This window comes from Rhinatrema bivittatum, chromosome 1 (assembly GCF_901001135.1).
Source record: "Rhinatrema bivittatum chromosome 1, aRhiBiv1.1, whole genome shotgun sequence".
Lineage (NCBI taxonomy): Eukaryota > Metazoa > Chordata > Amphibia > Gymnophiona > Rhinatrematidae > Rhinatrema > Rhinatrema bivittatum.
Genome location: NC_042615.1, coordinates 715,361,831 through 715,385,898, shown reverse-complemented (window position 1 = coordinate 715,385,898; position 24,068 = coordinate 715,361,831). Strand labels below are relative to the sequence as shown.

At 39.8% G+C, this 24,068-nt stretch overlaps 1 protein-coding gene across 3 annotated transcripts in view; it reads right to left on the bottom strand.

Moving 5' to 3' along the window:
- The window catches only part of DEPDC1B (DEP domain containing 1B), a 113,148-nt gene that overhangs the window by 41,266 nt on the left and 47,814 nt on the right, over positions 1 to 24,068 (bottom strand). For 2 of the 3 annotated variants that reach the window (XM_029576638.1, XM_029576628.1), the window contains exons 6-8: positions 6,508 to 6,555; positions 2,884 to 3,024; positions 916 to 1,710 (exon numbers count right to left, since the gene is read on the bottom strand). In XM_029576638.1, the coding sequence (XP_029432498.1) occupies positions 916 to 1,710; positions 2,884 to 3,024; positions 6,508 to 6,555 (984 nt within the window). The remainder of the gene's footprint in view (positions 1 to 915; positions 1,711 to 2,883; positions 3,025 to 6,507; positions 6,556 to 24,068) is intronic. The other variant, XM_029576647.1, reaches the window with a different exon arrangement.

The window sequence follows — 24,068 nt, the reverse complement described above, 5'->3', positions numbered from 1 at the left end:
TTCAACAGACCAGTTTTGTCCGCTTCAATTTTATTGATTTTACATATCAGTGCCACTGATTCCATCTTCCCCTTCACTTCTAAGCTGCAGCAGTAAACCCAAGGGACTTTTGCTCCATTTTTTCCTACTCCCCACCTTCTAGAAAGATGAGAATGTTTCAGCAAGAACCTGACCATAGTCCTACAGTACCCTCCAAAATGCAATGTAACTAATGGTAATAGTACAAGACTACCTACAGGGACTTCAAGCTTCGGTACTGCTGAAGCATTGTTTATACATTTTGATGTCTCCATTGAGATGTAAGGAATTTAAAGGCCAGCTGTCAAGTACATGAATGCATAAAACAGCATTCAAAAAAAGCAGAAGAATTTATACTAGTTTGAATTTCAGATACGCTTTTCTAAGATACATTTTGTTTCATCCAATTCAAGTAATTTTACTTTTTTTTTTGGTAAGGCATTTATAAGAACATTCCACCACGAACAAAACTACTAAGCAGAAAGCATAACCAGAAGGCATTTGTTTTTAACATGCATTGCAGTTTTATAGAACTACTCTACTAAATCATATTTGGCAAAGCTCAAAAATCAAAAGATGTTTGCAGATGATTGACAAATATGCTCAATCAAGATGTACAAATCAATGTGTGGAAGATGATTCTTACTTGATATGCCAATGGTGCATCTGAATTTACAGGCAGATCCACTGAGGTTAGTATACAAGCTACTGGCAAGACTGCTGACTAGAAAGTGTGAAGTAGTTAGAGAAGACACTGAACAGAGAGAGTCATTGTTAGCATTTTGCGCATGTTGTACTCGAAGAGTTCAAGCCAATCTTGCGAGAGCAGTTAGTAAAGCAGCAGCAGAAAGTCAATGGAGCCTGGCACCCCTGCTTTTCCTAGAAGATGGCAATTACCCTGCATGGTCTCTTCATCATCTTCCTTCAAGTGAACCAAAGATGTAAATCCCGGGCAGCGCTTATCTTTACAGGATTTGCAGTGAGAAAACAGAGAACCTTGGGAAGGCATGGAGATTTCATAAAGTGTTGGCAAATAGTGTACAGACTGCGATCGGTTCCAATTTTCTACTGAAGCATGTTTTTCATGTTTTACTGCAAAATTACTCACGGACGCAAAATGGGGTAAGGAATGCTTTCTCTCCAGTTTACAAATATCAGGAAAGGTTTCTATGGAAGAGTGGCGATAGGTAGAGATCCAAGGATTGATTACCTCATCTCTAAATCCCCTGAGATTTTGAAGGCTACCACCATGATTCATTTTGGGATATATGTTCTCTTCTGAGCATGGAACTGAAGTTTTCAGCAGATTATATGGTGGACACTGCAGAACTGAAGGTCGATAAATTGAACTTTGATTACTTTGCTTTTGTTGCTTAGAACAAGGAATTACGTGTGTGGAATTTGAAGAGAAGAGATGCTGTGAACAAGTCACTCTTGGGTCTCTCTTATCTCTTGTGTTCCAGCAATTTTTATCTGACTCTGATCTTGTTAACAGTTTGGGAATGGTGTCAGGATAGTATAATTTTCCTTTTTTCTTGCTTAAGCTCAGCATGAGATTTTCAATAGATACAGAGGAGCTAAATACATGTCTCTTCCCATTTCCACTGGTGTATTGCTGTACATGAACAGGAAATCGTTGGGTGCTTTCCCTTTGTGAAGATTGCTCCGGAAGTGAAACAAACCCTGACAATGCTGCATTATGGTGAAAAGTAATACCAACAACAAAAGAGATAGGAACAAAAAATTAGAGACTACTTAAATTAGACAACTATACAAAAAAATTTAAGAACAGGAAATAAAACAGCAAAAGTCAGACAAATAAAAGATATTCAGAGCTTATAGAGCAATACTTTATGAAATATCAAAGCATTATCTCGGAAGTTTAATATAATTGCCCTGAACATTTGTATATATAAAAAAAAGGAAGTGTATAGAAATATCTGATATGGTTTAGAATTTGGTTCTGTAATTTGGAAAGTACATTAGATTAACACTTTCTTCAACATAATTCCAAAATAGACAATGCCTTTGGTCCTATAGTCGGAGGACAGTTATCTGTTAGGTAAATTAAAACACTGGAAATCACCTTTATTCTGTTGCATTAATCAGAGTATACCATCAAAATGACTTGTTACAGTGACAATCACTACCATGAATCATAATCAAACTAGGTGCTAAGTGTAATTGTATTAACTGGGACAGCTGAACACGTATCAACTGATGCTATAAATGTCTCTGTGATAGCAAACGCAGAACAAAATCAAATTTAACACATGAATACCATGCACAGGAAGGAGATTAACACTGTATTTCAATGCAAAGGTTTCCAACAAAGATTACAGAACAAATATTAGACAGCACTATGACATTGATTCTTATAGTATTATGTAACAGAATATATAGTTAAAAAATGTGGATAAGCTACCTTCTCTAATTTGCCAAGCAGTCAAGACTCCTCAATACCACACATTGCTTATGGTGCTAGATAATTTTTATGCCAACAGAAGATGAATATTCTAAATATGACTGGGGATCCCAGAGAATAGAAAACAAGCTTTTGACTTCAACTGTAGCAGAGCCCAAATTCAATTTGTCTTAAGATTTAATAATTAAAATTAATGAGAAAATACTAAGCATAAAGCAATCCAAGCAGCATGTTAATATTAATTCATTTAAGTCTATTAGTATTCCAATTAGTAATTTGTTAGTTAAAATACCACAACACTTATTTGAACAAAACTATGCATTAATTACATATAACAATATGCCCTTAAAAATAACTCTTCTCTGGGCATCTGTACTTAAAATAAAAATAACCAACATGGAACAATCATATGCAGACTGCATTTTAGATCATCCACTTACCTAAAATGTTCACAAAAGCATCAAAAAGTTGAAATGTGAGAAGAGGTTCTTTCAAATGGATATGATAATCTGCTATGGTCTTAAAAACATCCCTTTCAAAGCCCACATACATTGGATGCTGTACATCTGAAAAATTAGGCCCTAAAAAAAACAACACAGTAATTTTCACTAAGCTACAGTTTTGTTCCCGACTTAAAGAAAACATGGAAAGTTGCTCAAAAAAGTATGTGCTAGAGTATTAGAGAACAGAAATCAATCTCCTTGACTTCCGGATACATTATTATTGAATGGATACAAGACTGTCAATTAGTTCAGCTCAACTAAAACTTTCAACTGGTTCAAGGAAACCCTACTTTCCTCTGTGTTCCCAAAATAATTCATTAGTAACATTTAAGTCTGTGAGATAGGGAAATTCATTAGATTTCCACTCAGAATAAGAACTGAGAAACTACTGAAAATCTTATACCACTCCTTACTGGGAAAACATCTCTGTTGCTTAGTTATTTTTGTTCTGGATGATTTACTGTTTAAGATAACTTAATGGATCAAAATAAGAATTCTAAAATGTAGTACATGAGCTTGAGACCACATAGCTCTCCTTTTTCAAAGACCAAGTTATTTTTATTCAAGGCAGCACAGATCAATTAAGACTGAGTGTGCATGCAAAAGGTTATGGAAGATAGTTCCCTCATATCCAATGCACTGGAACACCAAACTGAATGATAGGAGTTCCATGACAGTTATAAAATATGCTCCAAGTTTTTCTTTTACATGAGTTTTGCTTAATGTGAAAAGATTTTAAGTGCATTCCATTTGGCATGCAATACATTTTGGAAAGAAGGGAATCTAAACACTTTTAGGAGCCTTTCTAGATCATCATATACATGAAATTAATTTGAATCACCATACTAGCAAATTTGCATGTGAATATTAATTGAACTAAGGAGAAACACAAAAGCACTTGTGTAGAAAAGAATAAAATATTTTAATGAACACAGTTCATGTTAAAAGGAGGTACAAACCTTTTATACTGGCAAGCAAGAACAAGCCAAAAGTTAAGAAATTACTCTTATATGCATCAAAGCATAAGTGAGCAAAATGTGTGGGGACAGGCCCCTGGAGGGGGGGGGGGTGGTTAGAGAAATCCTGAAGGGGGCCCCAATCCGAGGAAGAAAAAATGGCTACGCTGTTGAGTCTCTGTGCCATGGAGGCACTGCAAACTCAGCAGGTAGGAGGTTGCCAGAATGTACCAACATCATTGTAAACATGCCACGGCTTAGCCATGCATCTTTCAGTGGGCCAGGGAGAGCTGCCTCTACTGTGGTGGGCTCAGAGGAGAGAAGTTTACTCTGCGGCAGAACTGGGCATGGTGGTGTTTCACAGCCCAGAAGACCTGCCACCCTCAATCTGGGAGAAGTTCCTGCTGCTGCCAGGTCCCTACCCATGGAGAGAGATCTCAGCTGCTGCCCACCCAGGGGGAGAGAAACGGTGAGATAAGGCTAGAGGAATGGGCAAAAAGACCAGAGAGAATAAGGAGTTGGATGGAAGAGAGGGAGGAGCTGGGAAAGGAAGATAACGGCAAAACATGTAAAATAGTTAAATAAGCAAATCAAAACCTGAGAAAAGATAAGCAAACTAAGAAAAATACAAAAACAGAGAGAAAGAAAAAGTTTGGCAGGGTGGAATACGGTTTTATTTAGCTCCTAAAAACAATTTTGGCTGGCACCTACATTTTCTGAAAATTTTTCCAGCCCTTACTATTTCGATGCGTGTCCTGTGTGTCTAGTTTTGGCATGGAGTGTGTCTCTGGTGTGCGGTCTCTGTGTCATGTGGTCTGTTTGCCTGCGTCTCTCTCTGTGTCTGGGTGTAGTGCGTCGTGGCTGACTTATGTCTGGGGTGGTGTATCTGAATGGGTTTTTCTGACTAGGTATGTTATGCCTATGTTCCAAGTTTTATAGAGGACTTCCTTATGCATCACCTGATCATGCTGTCTAGGGCAGTGGTTCTCAACCAGTGTGTCACCAAGGGGTGGAAGGTGTGTCACAAAAAATTTGACATAGAAAGCCAATGCTTTTTAACAGCCACATGGTGCTTGCTGCTTGAAGAGAGTGCAGAGTAAGGAGCTGGTACTTAAATTTCCTCATCACTGCTACCTGTTACTACTTTTCCCTCAACTCTGGCAAACATTGCCAGCACCAGTCCAAGCCAGAAATGTTGCAGGCATGCTGTATCCTGCCCCTCCCCCTCCCCACAGCTTCTTGAGTTTCAGTTTTTCTCTGTATGCATTCTGCAGGTTTGATAGAGATGAGGGATTCTATTAACTATTTATTTATTTTATTTATTTAAGTTTTTTTATATACCAACATTCAAGACGATAGTCCCATCATGCTGGTTCACAAGAAACAGGGGTGCAATTAAAATAAACTTTACAATTTGAACAGTAGTGCAGAAAAGCAGTTACATGTAACAGGGAATCAATAACTTGGAGTAAGAAGGAAAATGAAGATCAGATAATTATAAATATATATAATAACATTATAAGGGGTGGCTATTAATGCTATTACTAGCGAAGTATGTTGATTGAAGGGAGTTAAGTAATGTTGGAGTTAGCAAAGGCCTGCGTGAACAGCCACGTCTTGAGTCTTTTCTTGAATGTTGAGATGCTGGGTTCCATTCTAAGATCCGGGGGAATGGAGTTCCATAAAGTTGGACCAGCTAGTTTCTGTGTAGGAAAGTGTAGGAATCTAGAGCAGTCTGGCTTGCTTAGTTTTTCCAATAGTAAGTGTACTGTGATCTACATTTGCAGTCTTGCTTTTTCGAAGGTAAGGTTGTTGCTGTTCAAGTCCTGGGTGTTAGTGCTCTTATGGTATGGCTGGTATGCTATATAATTTCTAAATGTCTTTTTAGCAGGTTTTCATGTTATTTAACAAAGTGGCTGGCAGGGAAGGGATTTTGAAGGACTATTACTTAGGGCATATCAGAATTTGAATATATTTTTTGTATGGTGAGTTGAAAGGAGACATTTCCTAACTCTGCTCTGTATAAACTCCAGAACTCAGAACTTTCTGAGGTTGACAATGAAATGCATGAGAGTTTGTATTGAAAAACTGTGTGCTGCTTATGCATATCAGTCCCAGAGTTCTCACTAATGCAGTAAAGAAAATTAACATTTTTGTGAAAAAATATTTTATAAGCAGTTATTGAAATTAAAGAATATTTTATCTTTCTCCTGCATCATTTTCTGCAATAAAATTACTAGGATATATATATATATATTTTGTTTTTAGCATAGCTGTTAGATGTAGCATGCAATGTGCCACACACGTGAGTATCATCTGTCAGGTATATCAGGACTGAAAAAAGTTTGAGAGCCACTGATCTAGGGAGATGGACAGAGGCATACATTTTTCAAAGCCTATCATATAGATAGTCTATAATTGGATCCTCTCGTTTAATGCTTCTCTACAATCACTGAGTTTTAGAGTGCAGTCAGTGCCAAATAGAACTTCTTACAGATATACTCCATTCCCATCCATGTCCAATTCTGATTCTTTTAACTATGATGCTGAACCCAAGTGTTTGAAAGGCTATGGGGTGTTATACTATTGAAGTGATGATACTTACAATTTGCTAAGCACTTCATCGCTGACAGCATCCAGTGAGGGAGCTCTTCTGTATAAAAAGTAACAAAAACATGTCTTCAGTAATGAGATGTCAGTCTCTAAAAACAGTCATTTTCAACTATATGAAAATTCAATTTAAAAATAATGCAGAGCAAGAGAAACACTGAAAAGAGAAATTTGACAATTACACAGTCCCCACCCCCAAGCAGGTATAGAATAGTACTTTGCAGTAGTATAATGCCTTTAGCAATAAAAAGTGTTCAAATCATTTTCCTAATACTGTTGAAATACTTTCCTACTAGACCTTATTAGAATAGAGTGCATTCCTAGAGTGCTTTGGAGAGCTCCACTTCTGACAAATACCACCTCCAATGTACCAAGGTAAGAAGTTTTTAAATAAATAAGGTCTTTACTTTCAAAGAGCATATCATGCTGCTAAAGAGTTCCATGAGCCTTTACAATCAACCTTTGCATAAGCTTTGTTGAAAAAAAAAAAACCAAAAAAAAAAAACCAAACACCTCATTTTCATTGTTACTCATGAATTTAAAAAATTTTTTCTATGCTAATCTTTGGATACAGTAGCATAAACCTCAGTTTATCTGTCCTCTAGGAATTCTGTGCTTCTCAGGCTTTTTTGAATTCTGTTCCTGTTTCCATCACCTTTATTGGAAGGCTGTTTGCATCTTACTGTTATTGCCATCCTCCCTCCTTTTGGGCTTCTACAGGGTAGCCCATGGAAAAGTAGCCCATTTTAACTGCTATTAATCAAGTTTACTTAGGGAATAGCCACTGCTATTGATTGCATCAGTAGCATGGGATCTTCTAGGTGTTTGGGTAATTGCCAGGTTCATGTGGCCTGGTTTGGCCTCTGTTGGAAACAGGATGCTGGGCTTGATGGACCCTTGGTCTGACCCAGAATGGCAATTTATGTTATGTTCATTAAAATCAAAAGTGAAATTTGCCGGCATTTTGCATGCATCCCCAAATGAGATTCAATATTTAGGCCTGCAAATATCAAAGCACAGCATAATTAAAACAGAGGAGAAGTAATGCAAAAAAAAGGTCTGAGCACATTAGTGTTTAAAAATTTAAGAAGAACTACTCAGTAGTCAAGATGAACTAGTTGGTGGCAAGAAAACAGATGAATAAAAACAAGCCAGCATGAAGAAGAAAGGTAGGATAATCTGCATAATAATAAAATATGGAATCAATAAACAAATTATCAAGATAGTGCTCCAATTATTAGTCTCTCTTTCCTTGGACTACTATGTACAAATTAAATTATCTTTACTAAAATGAAAAAACTGGTAGGAAAAGCTATACAGGGGGGGAGAAAAAACAGACACCCAAGGTAATATATGAACACAGGCTTACAATTCAGTTTTTGTTCCCTGCTAGAAACAAGAACAAAAGGTTTTAAATTTAAACTGCCCTTCCAGAACCACCCAGAGCAAGTTACAATAAAATACACAAGTTAATGCACATAACTGAACTGTGCATAACAAGAAATATACAGCAATACACAACAGCAGCAACCATAATAGAACAAAAGTCCAATAAAACTAGCATCAGAAAGCAAGATTCTCCAATGGTTTTCCACACTATCCTTTGGTAAATAAAAGGGTTTTCAAAACAAAGACATTTAGGACCTGATTTTCAAAAACATTTACATGCTTAAATTTGGGTTTTACACATGTAAATTCACTTTACCCATGTAAGTGGGCTTTTGAAAATTGCTACAATATATGCCATTGAATTTTCCATATTAAGTGCAGTCAATAGCTTTTGAAAATTGCTAGATAGTATGTTACATTTATAAATGAAACTCCTTTTAAAATTAGTCTGGTGAAAGGTACAGCAATTGTGGTAATTTATTCCACCAATTTGAAATTAGGCAATAAAATGTGTGATTAAAAATTAACACTGAATTCAACATTTTTACAGATGGAATTGCTTAAAGATTTTCGTCTTGAGAATATTCACTTTTATTGGAGAGGTGCAGAGGGCCTCGACTTTGTATCAGGCCTTTTTAGTGAGGGTTGGAAGCTCCCCGACAGGGCCATGGAATCTCAAATATGGGGTTCTGCAGGTGTTGATATTGCTTAACATCTTTATATGACCGATGAGTGTCATCACTCAAGATCTTGGCATGACAGGGTTTCTATTTGCTGATGGCACACAACTGATTGTCCCCAATCATGAGAGCTCTTTGACAGAGGCTTTAAATCGAGGTGTGCGATGTTGCCGAAAGGTTGCCAATAAGTAAATTGGTGCTTCATGGAGGAAAGTGGTATCTTATGAATTGTGAATGAGAGGATAAATCTATCTACATTGTCCCCCAGCATGGGGAAGGTCTCTATTTCTCTCTTTAGAAGTGGTGAGAAATTTGGGAATACAGCTTGACTCTCACCTAGATATGGAGTCCCAAATTCACTTGGTCACTTGTAATGCCTTTTTAAAAAAAAAAAGGAGGGAGATTAAGACTAGATGTAATTTTCTTGAGACATCATAATTTAAAACTGATGCAAGTCTTAATTATTGTGCAGCTAAACTACTATAACAGTTTCTACATGATTCGCCCTGTCAGATTTACATCAATGAGGCAGCTAGAATGGTGCAGGGTTGTTCTGCTAGAACTAGTCCCTCCCTGCTCCTTTGAAAGCTTCATTGGTTACCATCTTTGGACCATGCTAGGTTCAAGATGCTTACATTAGTGTTTCATGCAGTTAAGAATAATGCACCTACCTAGATTGATAATAGGCAGGTATGGCATATCTAAGGACAGAAACTGAGCTCTCAACAAGCCCTGTTGAATATTCCTTCTGTAAAGGAGCTGAGAAAAAGCTATTACTCTCAGACATGCCTGTTAAAGGTAGGGCCACTACTGCGAAACAGCCTGCCATTAGATTTATAACTAAAACTACGCTACTTAAAACTTTAGAGGGAAAATCTGAAAACCTGTTTTATTTCTGCAGGGTGAGGGGGGTGAGATTTTTGTGATGTAGGATAGGCAGAGAGGGGTTCAGCAGAATAGCTTATACTATCTTGAAGTTGGGACAAAAGAATATGCTGGGTGGGCAGGGTTTTTGTTTTTTTCTGCTACTTGTAGAGCTCAGGATACTAACTGAACATTCGGAATGCTGTTACAGTGTTGGCATTGCTTTGAAAGAAAAGTTGTTTATCTGATGTGGTGGCACTGAAGATAATTAGTGTTTGACAATTTTTGTACGAGTATTTTAAAGTTGTATAGAACTTTGGCCAACCTTGACTACTGCATAAATAAATAGAACAGGTTGATAATGAACAGTGAACTAATTGATCCACCAAATAAGCAGAACCCAACTTTTGCAAGAACTTAAAACCTAATCCCCTAGAACAATCATTAACCAATAAAAAATAGCAAGGATCCGTATAACATGATACCTAGCCTTAGCCTAAATCAGGGATGGCGAACTACAGTCCTCAAGTGCCACAAACAGGCCAAGTTTTCAGGATATCTACAATTAGTATACATTAAAAAAAAAAAAAAAAGATTTGCATACACTGCCTCCAATGTATGCAAATCTATCTCATGCATATTCACATTGGGGTAGATTTTATAAATTTGCGTGAGCATGTACTTTTGTTCGCGCACCAGGCGCGAACAAAAGTACGCTGGATTTTATAAGATACGCGCGTAGCCGCGCGTATCTTATAAAATCCAGGGTCGGCGCGCACGCAAGGGGGTGCACATTTGTGCAACTTGCGCGCGCCGCCTGTTCCCTCCGCGGCCGCTCCGAAATCGGAGCGGCCTCAGAGGGAACTTTCTTTCCACCCCCCACCCCCTTCCCCTCCTAACCCACCCCCCTGGCCCTATCTAAACCCCCCCTACCTTTGTTGCCAGATTTACGCCTGCCGAAAGCAGGTGTAAATCCGCGCACGCCAGCGGGCTGCTGGCGCGACATCACCCGACCCGGGGGCTGGTCTGGAGGCCTCGACCATGCCCCTGGGCTGGAGCCACGCCCCCGGTCCTGCCCTGAACCGCCCCCTGACCCCGGACAAGCCCCCTCCCCGCCCCTTTTACGAAGCCCCGGGACTTACGTGCGTCCCGGAGCTCTGCGCGCGCCGGCAGCCTATGCAAAATAGGCGCGCCGGCACGTGAGTGCCCTGCGTGCGTAAATCCAGCCGGATTTACGCGCGCAGGGCTTTTAAAATCCGGCCCATTGTGGATATCCTGAAAACCTTCCCTATTTGTGGTACACGAGGAATGAAGTTCACCATCTCTGGCCTAAATCAAAAGCCTAGTAGAAGCATTTTATATTAACTACAAACATTCTGTACTCTTCAATGTTAACCTTAAGGACAAGGCTTTGCAGTAGTCAAAGTGTACCACAAGAATTGCACACACAAGTTTCACAAAATATGACTGGGTTCAAAAAGTTGAATCCTTCTCAATTAATATAAAAAAATAGAAACCCATCTTCACCTTGGAGATATGAGCATCTAACATTAAATATTTAATTCACTTGGGCTAACAGTTCCCTTCTTCTTACTAACACTCAGTTTCTTGTATACACTACCTCCCCTTCCTTCCTCTGTTATTCTAACTGGGGCAAAGGACATTACTTAGGTAACTCATCTACCTCATGTATCTAGGCTCTTCCTCCGTTTTGCTGGATGGCTAGAAATGGGATTATTCAATACGGTTTTTGTTAGAAGATAAGACACCAGCTCTGCTGGATCTCGCCATGACATACACTTCTTACAGAAGACTCATTGTAATGTTGCCTGAGTTAATAACTCTACGGGTAGTTTTGCTAATAAACCTGTTCCATTTTCTGGTTACCTCCGATCTTTCTTTGCAAGTACACATGATGCTATATAAAGGTTTTGCTCATAAAGGTGTTACCCTCCTGGGCCAATACACTGCACCCAAACCTTTAAAAAAAAAAACTAAACTAAAAACCTGGCTGTTCAAACAAGCCTTCACATAAACACATCCTCCATTACTGATCTTCCAGTGCTATTACCGAACTTTCATTGCCCCCTCCTAGTCCATCCCCCCCCATTGCAATCATCCCATTCTCCCATTACCCTTCTACAACCTAGTAATTACCACATTACCCCCTTTACCCTCTTACATTCTAGTGAGAAAAAAATGGTACCTACAGAAACTTTCCCCCCTTAATCTCCCCCCCCCCCTTCTCTCACCTCCCTTATTCTCTCCTGTCAGCCCTTTTCCTTCAACCCTCTTAGTTTATATAAACCTTAAATTTATCGGTTGATATTCCATGGCCTACTTCTTCCCTTATACCCTCTTAAGCCTATGGATTATATAAATTATCAATTGACTTTCTTTGGCCCATCCATTTAGTTTAATTATGCCTTACCTAGTCACCTGTTACCACTTTACTATTTTAATCTCAATTGATATCTGTCTCCTCTTACATCCAAGCTACGCTCTCCCTGTTCAATGTAACTTTGCCTCTTTTTTGCAAGTTGTTTTCCCAGTTCCATGTAAACAGATGTGATATGTTATATGAATGTCGGTATAGAAAAGTGTTTAAATAGATAATTATTTCATTTGTGGCAATCATGCATATAATGAATTACCCACTAACTGTAAAAATTCATAATAATTTCTCCAATAATTGCTCATTCTTGTAATTGGTTTCCCCATTTTAAGCGCTCCATTACACAATATGATCTTGACCAGGGCTTTTTCTTTGGCTAATCACACTTCTCCTTTAACTGAAGGGGAATCTGTGGGAATGTCTATTTTACGCTTTATCCCTCCCCTTCCCATTTCTGGAGTTGCTGTTTTCTTTTCTGGTAAAACTCGTCCTCTGCAGGCAATGTTAGAAGTTATGGCTTATGACCATGAACTTGCTTTTAAAGCTGTCGCTTCAGAGCGAAGCCAACTACGTACTTTCACTCTCCAAAATCACTTGGCTCTTGATTACCTTCTGCTTTCTCAGGGAGGAGTTTGTGGTGTCATTTATGATCAGTGCTGCTTATACGTTAATGACACTACTCAGACTGCCCTGAATGCTGCACATTTAATGGCTGAACTCTCTGTTAAAGATCCTGAAATTGTTTCCAACTGGTTCTCTGATTTCCTTTCTTGGTTTGGTTCTTTAGGTAGTATTTGGAAAACAATTATAAATATTTTACTTGCAATTATCATTGCTTTTCATTGTGTTACCCATTGGTGTGTCTTTTTCTTCTAAAGTTATGATTTTGCAGGATTCCTCTGCATGACAGATCTCCTTGCATATGCAGGAATTGGAACCTCCAACTGATCCAATCTTACCTGTCTCTGAATGTGTCAGTATTGCTCCTCTTTGCCAGCGTACCTATCTGAATTTACATCCCTTTTGATTGTGCCCTTCGCACCTTCTTCCCTGCCTTTTTTGCTTTCCCACATTTTCTCACTCGACTCTCATCACTTCCTGCTGAAGAACTCTGCCTGCCAGTGCACCTATTTGCCACTCATCTCTTAGGATGAATCCTTCAATATACTTTCCGGATTCATCAAGAGGGAAATGAAGAGATGTATATCCAGACATACCTGGAGAATTGACCCTTTCACCCTTGTCCTACTCCCACAGTGGTGCTTGTTTTTGCAAGTACTGTTTTGTGGATGTGAGAAGCAAGAAACATGGAAGTGATAAGAAATATAGAAGTAAATACTCATTGTTCCCTTCGAGTAGGCACCCAAAGGAAACATTTGGCAAAGCAAAGGACATGTGCAGGCCCCTATGAGTGATGGCTTATTTTTGACAATACAGAAGTGAGAATACCATAGAGGAAAGCAGATGCTGGGGAGGGGGATGTAAAGGAGAGAGGTAAGAAAATATATGCACGTAAACACATGCAGGCATTTATGATTCCCTATGAACTTTTGCACCTCTGCACAAGGGAAAAGAGGAAATTATGCATACATTGGAAATAAAATGATAAAAATAATCAAGAAGGATGCAAGTGTGGGAGTAATGTGTAATTGACAGGGCAAAGGAAAATATGTATCCTGGCACCATGGGGTAAAGGTCGATCACACGCAAGGCATAATAAAGAACATGTATATAAAGGGGTGCAAAAAGCCCAGGAATTTGGAGAAGGCCAGCATCCTTGCTGAGGAGTGCAACTACATTATTACGTGGCGCTCCTTTTCTCTCCGGGCTAAACAAAGAAAAAGAACTGATTGGGATACTGCTCTTGTGCTTTTAATAATATTTATAATTGAGCACAAAATTATTATAATACAAATTATACTTGTAAAAATGTTTATAACTAACTTGCAATAATTTTCATTTTTGACTATCAAATATATAATAAACATTTTATATTCCTGAATATGAGTCTTCCTGTAATATATACATATATACACACATGTAAAAGAAAGGGAGACATTTGGGGGACTGTCTTGAAGGTTTAGCCTAAGGGCCTCATTTTCCAAGGAGTTACGTGTGATAAATCCGCAAATCACGCTAACAGTAGTTAATGCGATTTGCGAATGCAAATTTTTTAGTTTGTATTCAGGGGGCGGAGCAAATGTAAAGCAGGGAGGATTTATCGTGTGCCGCGAAACAACTGCACTGTTAGTGTGGCCAATAACTACACCTCTTTCATTTGCGTTACGTTGTGCGCTAGAGGCCGGTAAAGGTTTATCGTGGTTCACGATGTTTCTGGGCAGGCCTGTTTCAGTATGCTGCAGGCTTGGGAGAGGGAGAGGGAGAGACTTGCTATAGTGCCTCCTCCCTAGACAGGTATTTGTATCCCTATGGGAGGCCCACCTAGTAACTCAAGGTGAGGGTTAAGTATTAGTGTAGGGGGTTAGGGGCCACTTTCACATTCAACGTGAGACGTACGAACAGAATAGTACTCTCTTGTGAAGATTTGCTGGCCTTCGGAGTGAGGAAACTCACTCCAAGATGAGATTTGTGCAATGTTCTCTCCACCTAGCTTGTTGTTACCCAGGTAGAGAGTCCATCAAGCTAGGTGGAGAGAACACTGCACAAATCTCATCTTGGAGTGAGTTTCCTCATTCCGTAGGTCATCAAATCTTCACAAGAGACCACTGTTCTGTTCGTACGTCTCACGTTGAATGTGAAAATGGCCCCTAACCCCCTACACTAATACTTAACCCTCACCTCGAGTTACTAGGTGGGCCTCCCATAGGGATACAAATACCTGTCTAGGGAGGAGGCACTATAGCAAGACTTGCTCGCTCTCTCTCTGAAACATCATGAACCAGTGATATACTGGCAATGTAGCCCACATTGGGCTAATAGTGCAACTTGCGATAACAGCCTTTCACATAGCTGATATCACAATTTGCGATACACATGCTTATTAGCATAAGGTACAAACCTTGCAATCTCCTATAAGGAGAACTGAAATACATTTATTTCCAGAGTTATAGTTATAAATAGTAATTATAGGGTACAGTTTAGTAAGGTTAAACAAAACCCATCTTCACCTTGGAGATATAAGTATCTAACATTAAAGCAAAATGTATTTCAACAGTGAAGTTTTGTACTGGATTTTTTTTTTTTTTTACTTGGACCAAAGTCCCATCCCAACATCTAGATAGGCAGACTGCCGTACATTTATTCCTTTGGATCCATACCACCTCTGACTTCCAGGGATAAAGTTTTAGTCTATTCTTACCCAACCTGAAATTTATCAAACACTGGTTTAACCTCTCCAAAGCATCTACATGATCCACAGCAAAAAGGGACACACAAATAGTCAATATCAGGATATTAATTCCAGGTCCGCTAATAGTCATCATCATAGACTGTGGCTCTATACACATATTAAAGGTGAGGTTAAAACAGTGCTCCTTGAGGAACGTTACATGTTGACATATTGCTTCGGGACCAAGTCTCCAGGTTCACAAATTGGGCCCATCTATGAGGAATGAAGAAAAGTAAACAAGCACGGTATTCCTTTGCAGCAAGAAGTTCCAGTAGAACCAAATGATCCACTCTGTCGAATGCCCTACTGAGGTCTCTATCTAGATCTTTCAACAGGTCTTCAAAAATTACTGTTGGCACAGTTTCTGTGCTATAGAGATCTAAATCCAGATGGGAAAATTTGATCTTAACTGTTAATTTTCTTTCCTGGAGTTCTATTAGACCAGTCCAGATAAATGGTTTTGTCCCCTACCAGCAGATAGAGATAGAGAGCTAGAGCGCTAGCATCTCCTTTTATATGGCCCCATGCACATCTTGCAGATACTCAAGAGAAAGCCTTTGCCATGGCAGGTTCTGTTCTCTATAAAACTCTTTGCCCAAGTACCTGAGGGCTGAAGGTCTATATGAAAACTTTTAGGAAAGACCTGAAAACTTTTTTTTTTTACTCATGCTTTCAGAGAGCAGGGTTGAGGTCATCAAGTGGGTCTCTTGGCCTCAGGCTGCAACTTGGCATGGAGTACACTGAGTTGTGATAAGATCTGTCCGATATTTATTAATTTATGAATATTTGATATTCTGCCTCTTCCCAAAGTTGATCTCAAGGAAGATTACAATGAATTTCAATGAACAGAAGCATTTGTGGCAAAATGAAAAGAATACTGTTTCAGTGACACTTGATGGAAGGAGTTTGTATTTTATGTCTGCTTATTTTATGATTGACTATCTTTGTTCCCCATGCAGAACTCTGGCTACTGCGGACTATAATATTTATTTTCTTTTTAAATAAATAGCCAAGTAACTTTACCTTCCCCTGTACAAGCAGGAGGTCTTATAGAGAGGTAACTGACCACCACTGGTTCACCAAACCCTGAAGAGTACACCAGAAGGAGTATAAACATTTCCTAACTATAACCCAAGCTGTATAAACTATGAAAATAAAAAGCAATAAACTTTCTATGAGACAATCAGGCTTAAACAGGGAGGGTTCCTGAACTGATCTGGTATTTATTTATTTATTTGTGGTTTTTATATACCGGACTTCGTAGGATAACATCAGTTCGGTTTACATTATAACTTCAAAATCAGCAAAACAGAGGCTTTACATAGAACTTATAGGAAAACAGTGAATAAAATAAAATTAAATAAACTGTATAATGAACGAGGCTTAAATAGAGAGACTTAAATAGAGGTTGTTGGATAACTGAGATGGTATTGGGAGAAATGGTTGGGTGATGGAGTGGGGGGAAAGAAAGAAAGGGGTAGAGGGGGGATGAAGATGGACGAAATGTATAGAGGGGATAGGGGTTGTATATTGCATATAGGGAGGGGAATGAAGAGTTGAAAGGGTTGCATGGGGGAGGGAAAGGAGGAGCTGCATAGATTGCAAGGAACTATTTACAATAGATGCATTGGGGAGGAAATAGCATATATGATTATAAAACTATATACAGAGTGTACATTATTGAAGATATGTAAGTCAAGGCTTGAAGTTGAAAATCCAAGATGGTAGCAACTAAGAGAGGGAGTTATCTTATGAGGGATCGTAAAGTTAGAACTGAGGGATCTGTTAGGGGCAGGGACGTGGGAGAGGAGGGGTGGTGAGGGTAGAAGCATTGTGTGGCAGGAAGAGTGTTTTGTTGGCAAAGAAGATTGAAGGGTGAGCAAAATGAGTGAGTTTTGGTGATATGTAGTATTTGAATGCCTTCGTGAAAAGCCATGTTTTGAGTTTTCGTTTAAATGTTTTATGGCAAGCCTCTTGGCGTAGATCTACTGGCATAGTGTTCCAAAGGGTTGGTCCAGATACAGACAGTAGACGAGCTCTAGTTGCGGCCAGTTTGGTGGTTTTGTGAGGGTTAGCATGGTTGCATGATATTGGTGTCTTGTGGCTCTCTTGGCTTGGTGGAATTTAAGGGAACCGTTAAGCCAGTACATTTCTGGGTTGTAAAGGGCTTTGTGAATGAGAGAGAGGGATTTGTACTGAATACGAGAAATAATAGGGAGCCAGTGAAGGTTCATGAGTATGGGGGTTATATGCTCATTTCTGCGTGTGTTGGTTATGATTTGAGCAGTGGTGTTTTGTAGAATTTGTAAGGGTTGTGTGACATTCTTAGGTAACCCCAAGAGGAGGGAGTTACAGTAGTCAAGTTTGGATAGAATTGTTGCTTGAAGTACAGTGCGGAAGTCAGTGGGGTGTAGAAGAGGTTTCAGTTTTTTGAGGGTTTGGAGTTTGAAGAAGCCATCCTTTAGGGTATTGCTGATGAACTTCTTTAGATTAAAGCTATTGTCAATGATGACCCCTGGGTCTCTGGCATGTTGGGAAAGCTGAAAGGAGGGTGGCTTGGTGACGTGATTAGCATAATTTCAGTTTTAGTGGTGTTAAGGGAAAGATAAATAGAATTTAGCAGTTTGTTGACTGAGAGGAGCGTAGAGTTCCAGATGTTTAAGGCATTCGGGAGAGTGTCTGAGATAGGGATAAGTATCTGTACATCGTCTGCATAGATGAAGTGGGGTAGCTTGAGGCTGGAGAGGAGATGGCAGAGAGGAAGGAAGTGGGAGTGGATTCTGCCCGACTTAGCTATCGCATGCGAAAAGTCCCTTTTCGCATGTGATCCCTTTGGAAAATGCCCCCCTAAGTTAGTTAAAATAAATTTAAAGTAAAATTAAAAATTAAAATAGAACAAAACAAAAAGGGGAGGGGGAAGAGGAAATCACGGTAATATCTGTGCAAGAGTAATAGGTGCAAAAGATTAAATATGTTCAGTATTAGGTGTATTAAAAGCTTTTGAAAAGAGGTAAGTTTTCAAAGATTTTTTGAATTCTTTTGGATTGGTTGTTTGATGAAGTGAATCTGGCAAGGTATCAGCCACACTATTTAATATCTACATTACACCAGTCTGTAAACTACTCATACTTATCAAGGTCCGGAGATAGTAGTCTGCTTCTCATCCCGACTACTATCTCCAGACCTTTGACCAATATCATCAACTAGGGATGTGAATCGTTTTTTGACGATTTAAAAAAATAGTCAGATAATTTTTAAATCGTCAAAAATCGTTAGTCGCGATACAATAGAAACTCCCCCAATTTATCATGAAAAATCGTAAATCGGGGGAGGGGGGAGGGCAGGAAAACAGGCACACCAAAACAACCCCTAAACCCACCCCAACCCTTTAAAACAAATCCCCCACCCTCCCGAACCCCCCAAAATGTTTTAAATTACCTGGTGGTCCAGTGGGGGGGGTCCCGGCACGATTTCCCGCTCTCGGGCCATCTGCGCCATTTTGGCTGCCACTATTATAAATGGCGCCAATGGCCCGATAAAAAAAAAAAAACCCACCCGACCCTTTAAAATTATCCCCTTAGCCTCCCCCACTCTCCCGACCCCCCCCCCAAAACATTTTACACATACCTGGTGGTCCAGGGGGGCCACGGGCATATTGCCAGTATTCAAAATGGCGCCGGCACTACCTTTGCCCTCACAATGTCACAGGGGCCGACCGTCGGCCTCTGACAATGAGGGCAAAGGTAGCGCCGGCGCCATTTTGAATACTGGCAATACGGACCGAGTGCAGGAGGTCGCTCCCGGACCCCCGCTGGACTTTTGGCAAGTCTTGTGTGGGTCAGGAGGCCCCCAAAAGTCCCTGGGGGTCCAGTGGGGGTCCGGGAACGATCTCCTGCACTCGGGCCGTATTGCCAATATTCAAAATGGCGCCGGCGCTACCTTTGCCCTGTCACATGGTAAGGGCAAAGGGCCATCTGCGCCATTTTATTTAGCGCAGCTGATGGCCTGGGAACGGGAGATCGCTGCCTGTGGCCCCCCTGGACCACCAGGTATGTGTAAAAGGTTTTTTGGGGGGGAGGCTAAGGGGGTAATTTTAAAGGGTCAAGTGGGGTTTTGTTTTGTTTTTTTTTTTATCGGCGCGGGCCTCACTAAAAAAAATTAGTGATGTGAATTGGAATCGGAACCGATCCCAATTCACATCTCTAACGATCAGATTTCCCCCCCCCACCCCAACCCCAGCCGAACCCGATCGTTAAACGATCGGGCACACGATTCACATCCCTATCATCAACTGCTCACTCTCCCAAGGAATATATCCTGACAGACTAAAAACTGCCTCCCTCAAACCCCTCCTAAAGAAACCTAACCTGGACACGAGAGATCCCGCCAATTTCTGCCCCATATCTAACCTACCTTTTCTGGCAAAAATCATGGAGAAATTGGTAAATACGCAACTCTCACTTTATCTGGAAGAACACAATATCCTCTATCCATCCCAATACGGCTTTCGTAAATCATTAAGTACAGAAACCCTCCTTATCTCACTTTCTGACCACATCCTCATGGGCCTCAACAAAGGACTGTCTTTCATCCTGATCCTTCTAGTTATTTCTGCAGCCTTTGACACCGTGAACCACACAATCCTACTAAATCGGCTTTCAGAAATCGGATTATCAGGATCCGCACACAAATGCTTCTCCTCCTTCTTCAGCCACAGGAGCTTTAAGGTAAAAATTAATAATAAAGAATCTCCAGACGTCATATCAACTCTAGGCGTACCTCAAGGATCTGCCCTGTCCCCCACCCTCTTCAATATCTACCTCCTCCCCCCCCCTCTGCCAGCTGCTTACAAACCTAAAATTAATCCACTACCTCTATGCAGACGACGTACAGATTCTAATCCCCATAACAGAATCACTCTCTAAAACACTCACCTACTGGGATAGCTGCTTTCAAGCTATTAACTGCCTACTCTCCAGCCTGAACCTAGTCCTCAATGCATCCAAGACAGAACTCCTTCTCATTTCCTCCGACCATTCAACCCTAACACAGCCGACAACACCCAACACCCAAATCACACAAGTAAGGGACCTAGGAGTTACCCTTGATAACCACCTGAATCTAAAGAAATCCATCAACACCACCACCAAGGATTGTTTCTATAAACTCCAAGTTAGGAAAAGGCTCAAACCTCTCCTCCATTTCCAGGTTTTCAGGACTGTGCTCCAAACCATGCTCTTTTCCAAAACAGATTACTGCAACGCTCTCCTTCTTGGACTCCCTTTCTCCTCTAACAAACCATTACAGATGCTCCAGAATTCGGCAGCCAGAATCCTAACCAACACCAACAGAGGATCACACAACTCCCATACTAAGGAACCTTCATTGGCTGCCAGTAAAATATATAATATTTACACAAGGCCTCACCACAATTCATAAAACCATACACAATCAGCAACAACTAGACCTCCAGATTCCAATCAAACTATACTCATCCTCAAGACCTATAAGAGAACCATACAAAGGTACCCTGCAAGTTCCCCCAAAGAAATCCACGCGCGTATCATCCACCAAAGAACGAGCATTCTCTACAGCGGGTCCAACCATCTGGAACAATATGACCTCAGACTAGAACCCTGCCCTCGAACCTTCTGAAAAAAAACTTAAGACCTGGTTCTTCCTCCAGGCCTTCCCATAACTTACTGAACCATTAATTGTCAACCAGACAGGACTCTGCTTTCCTGGCTAACGCCCCGCCATGCATAGACGTTATATTTAAGCCGCTATTTCTTTGTCTCAATGCCTAATCTTGTTTTTTGTTACTCTGTCCTTTACCTCTGACTAGCCTAGCCCCCCAGTTATCTACCCTTGTTATATGTAACTTCCGCTTCTGGTTAATTATGTTTAAGTTATACCCTCTGTTACATGTAAACCAATCTGATATGAAATTTTTTCATGAAGGTCGGTATAGAAAAGTGTTAAATAAATAAATAAGTTTATGCAGACAATATAAAATATTTTGTTCTAAAATGACACAAAGATCCAAAATGGCCATGGCAGAGCTGCCTGCGTGAGCTCCATCTCTTTCTTTTTGCTGTTTTTGGAGCAGGATTTTCTCTCTTAGAAATGCTGCATACAGCCATAAATGCAGGGCAAAGGAGAAAACTTACCCTGCGGTCTTATCGGATCCCTCCATTTCAGGCTCGATGGATGCTCATGTTACACATGGGATTCGATCAGGAGTGGTATCCTTGGATGTGGAGGCTGGTGAGGATTTGCTGGCATCCCCTCCGGACTTAAATCAACCTCTTTCCCCAATCGTGAGGGTTCCACCAGTGAACCTGGGTACCTCCGGAAACCCAGATGTCATGTTGGGGGGAGGGGTGGAAAGAGTCTGCTCCTGATGCTCCACAACCCCGTGCAGGGTCAGGCCATCCAGGAAGTGACAGAAGACGTTTGAGAAAGCCCCTGTGTGTGCTGTGCTGGCTCACTGACCAAGAGAAACTTTCAAATACAGGTAGAATCCCTCTCTATGCCCATTACAAGACCTTTCCAAAACTTTGCACCACCTACCCTGGTAAGACCCAACTTGATAACTAACTCTCTATTCTATATGGGAGGCTATAGAGAACCTCGGAGCCTCAATTTCTCTGCAACTTAATCCCCTGGTGGATAGAGTTAAAGATAATGAATACAGAGTAAAGTGGTAAGAACAAAATCGATTTACTTTTTTCAAAAGAAATTAGAAGAAGTTAAACAAGAGGTACAAGGATTGAAGCCTACTAAGGATCTATTGATAAAAGAAAATCAACTTTTGCAGAATAAACTTGTAAATGTGAAAAATGTAGTACATGGGAAAAACCTTCTCTTTATAAAATTTTCCTAAAATTCCACGTATCAGCAAAAGATATCTTTAAGAAATTTTCATGGAAATTCTTAAGGTTCCTGAGACTGATACCGCCACTATCCTAATCATATTATTTACCCCCCTTTGAGGAAAGAAAATCAAGCAGGTTCTCAAGGTATGGTTTCTTTAATACCCAACATGGATATATCTAAACTTCTGGAAGCTTCAGACAATGCCCTTGTGGAAGCAGCCACAATGTTTGTCACATTTGTGTTTGAAATTGATCCAGATTGGGTCTTAAGATTATTCTTTAGGCACCGTTCTGAATCTTTTCTTCATCTTAAAGTCAAGGTATACCCTGTTTCCAGACAAATTCAGAAGAGGATGCAACAATTCCTTGTGATGCAGCCTGGAGTCTTACAAATTGAAGCTCTCTGTTTTAAAATTTCCTTGTAAGAGTCTTGGTAAGGTATAAGGGCCTCTCATGTGTTTTTTCTTCATCCTCTCAATTAGAATTATTCTTTAGTGATAAACTGGTTTTGAAATTTGAGGGGAACGATTTAATTCTGCTTGTCCCTCCTTTAGAAGGTTGAGTACCCTTATTTTGTATAACCTGCTGTATTAATACTGCTTTTCCTTTTTTTTTTTTTTCTTTTTATCCCGTCTTTCAGGAATTTCTTTGAAATTGTTATTGGATCTCCTATTGTGGACTTAAGAAATACAAACTCTCTTAATTCCATATTTTCTTGCTTGTATTTTGTAAACTTCATTTTTCTTTTCTGTTCAAGAATGTTCTCTTGAAAATTTATTGGAAAATGCATAAATAAAAAATTGTTACAATCTGCTTCATGGGTTGATACTTTGTAACTGGTCTCTGAATGCTTTCTTGAAATTGAAAGCTGGATGAAGGAAAATTACTTAGCCATTAATATGAATAAGATCGGGACAATGGCATTGAGTAGGCTACCATATACATTAAGGGCATTATTTATTTATTTAAACATGTTTTGTATATCGTATATTCGGTTTTGCCATAACTGTTTACATTAGAAGAGTAATATGAGAGTTTAACAAATACAGTTTAAAGATAAATTATGATTCCAATTATCTACAAACTAAGAAACCTTGGGGTAATTTATAGACTGGATCTAGCTTTTCGTTTATACATTAATAGTGTCAAAGTCATTTTACAAATTATGTCTTTCACGAAGGCTCAAACCATTCTTGCCCTCTGCAGATTTTTGGCTCGCTCTCCAAGCACTCATATTACCAGGATTAGACTAGACTACTGTAATTGTTTACATGAGCTTTGCCTGACACTATGATCAGGGCCCTACTAGTAATCCAGAATATGGCTGTCCAATTTCCTGCTGATGTCCACTCCCATGACCACATATGTCGTGTTTTGGAATCATTGCACTGGCTACCCACCGCATTACGATTTAATATAAAAGGTAGTCACCATTGTTCACAATAAATGTTTGAATAATGAAGCTCCTTTGTACATTAGTTCCATGTTCAAAATGTTTCATCTAGCTCACATTCTTCATTCAAGTAGCCAAGGATGCTTTGAGGTTCTGTCTCCTAAGTTAGTTCATCTGAGTGCAGCACAAGGGAGCTCCCTCGGCAACAGATCCTTTATTAAAAAAAAACTCACTTCCAGTATACAACTAATCTATAGAAAGAAAAGCTGTTCATTTATACTCCAAGTTTTAGCCATTTCAAAATGGTTTACAATCAGGTACTCTAGGCATTTCCCAGACCCTAGACGTTTTGGTTTTTTGTTAATAAAAAAAAAAACAAAACACACACACACACACACACACACACACACCACCTTAAAACATTTTTTCAGCAGGCATTTGATTTAGTTGGCTAGCAGAGCCCCAGGTCTGTTTTCAGCTTGACACGTAATGATCGATCATGTCTGTATTACATAGTCTAATAGTTTTTAATTATGAACTTTTTTTGTTGTTTTTTTAAACTTGTCAGGAACATTGGCGTGAGTGAGTAATAAACTTTTATTACTAAA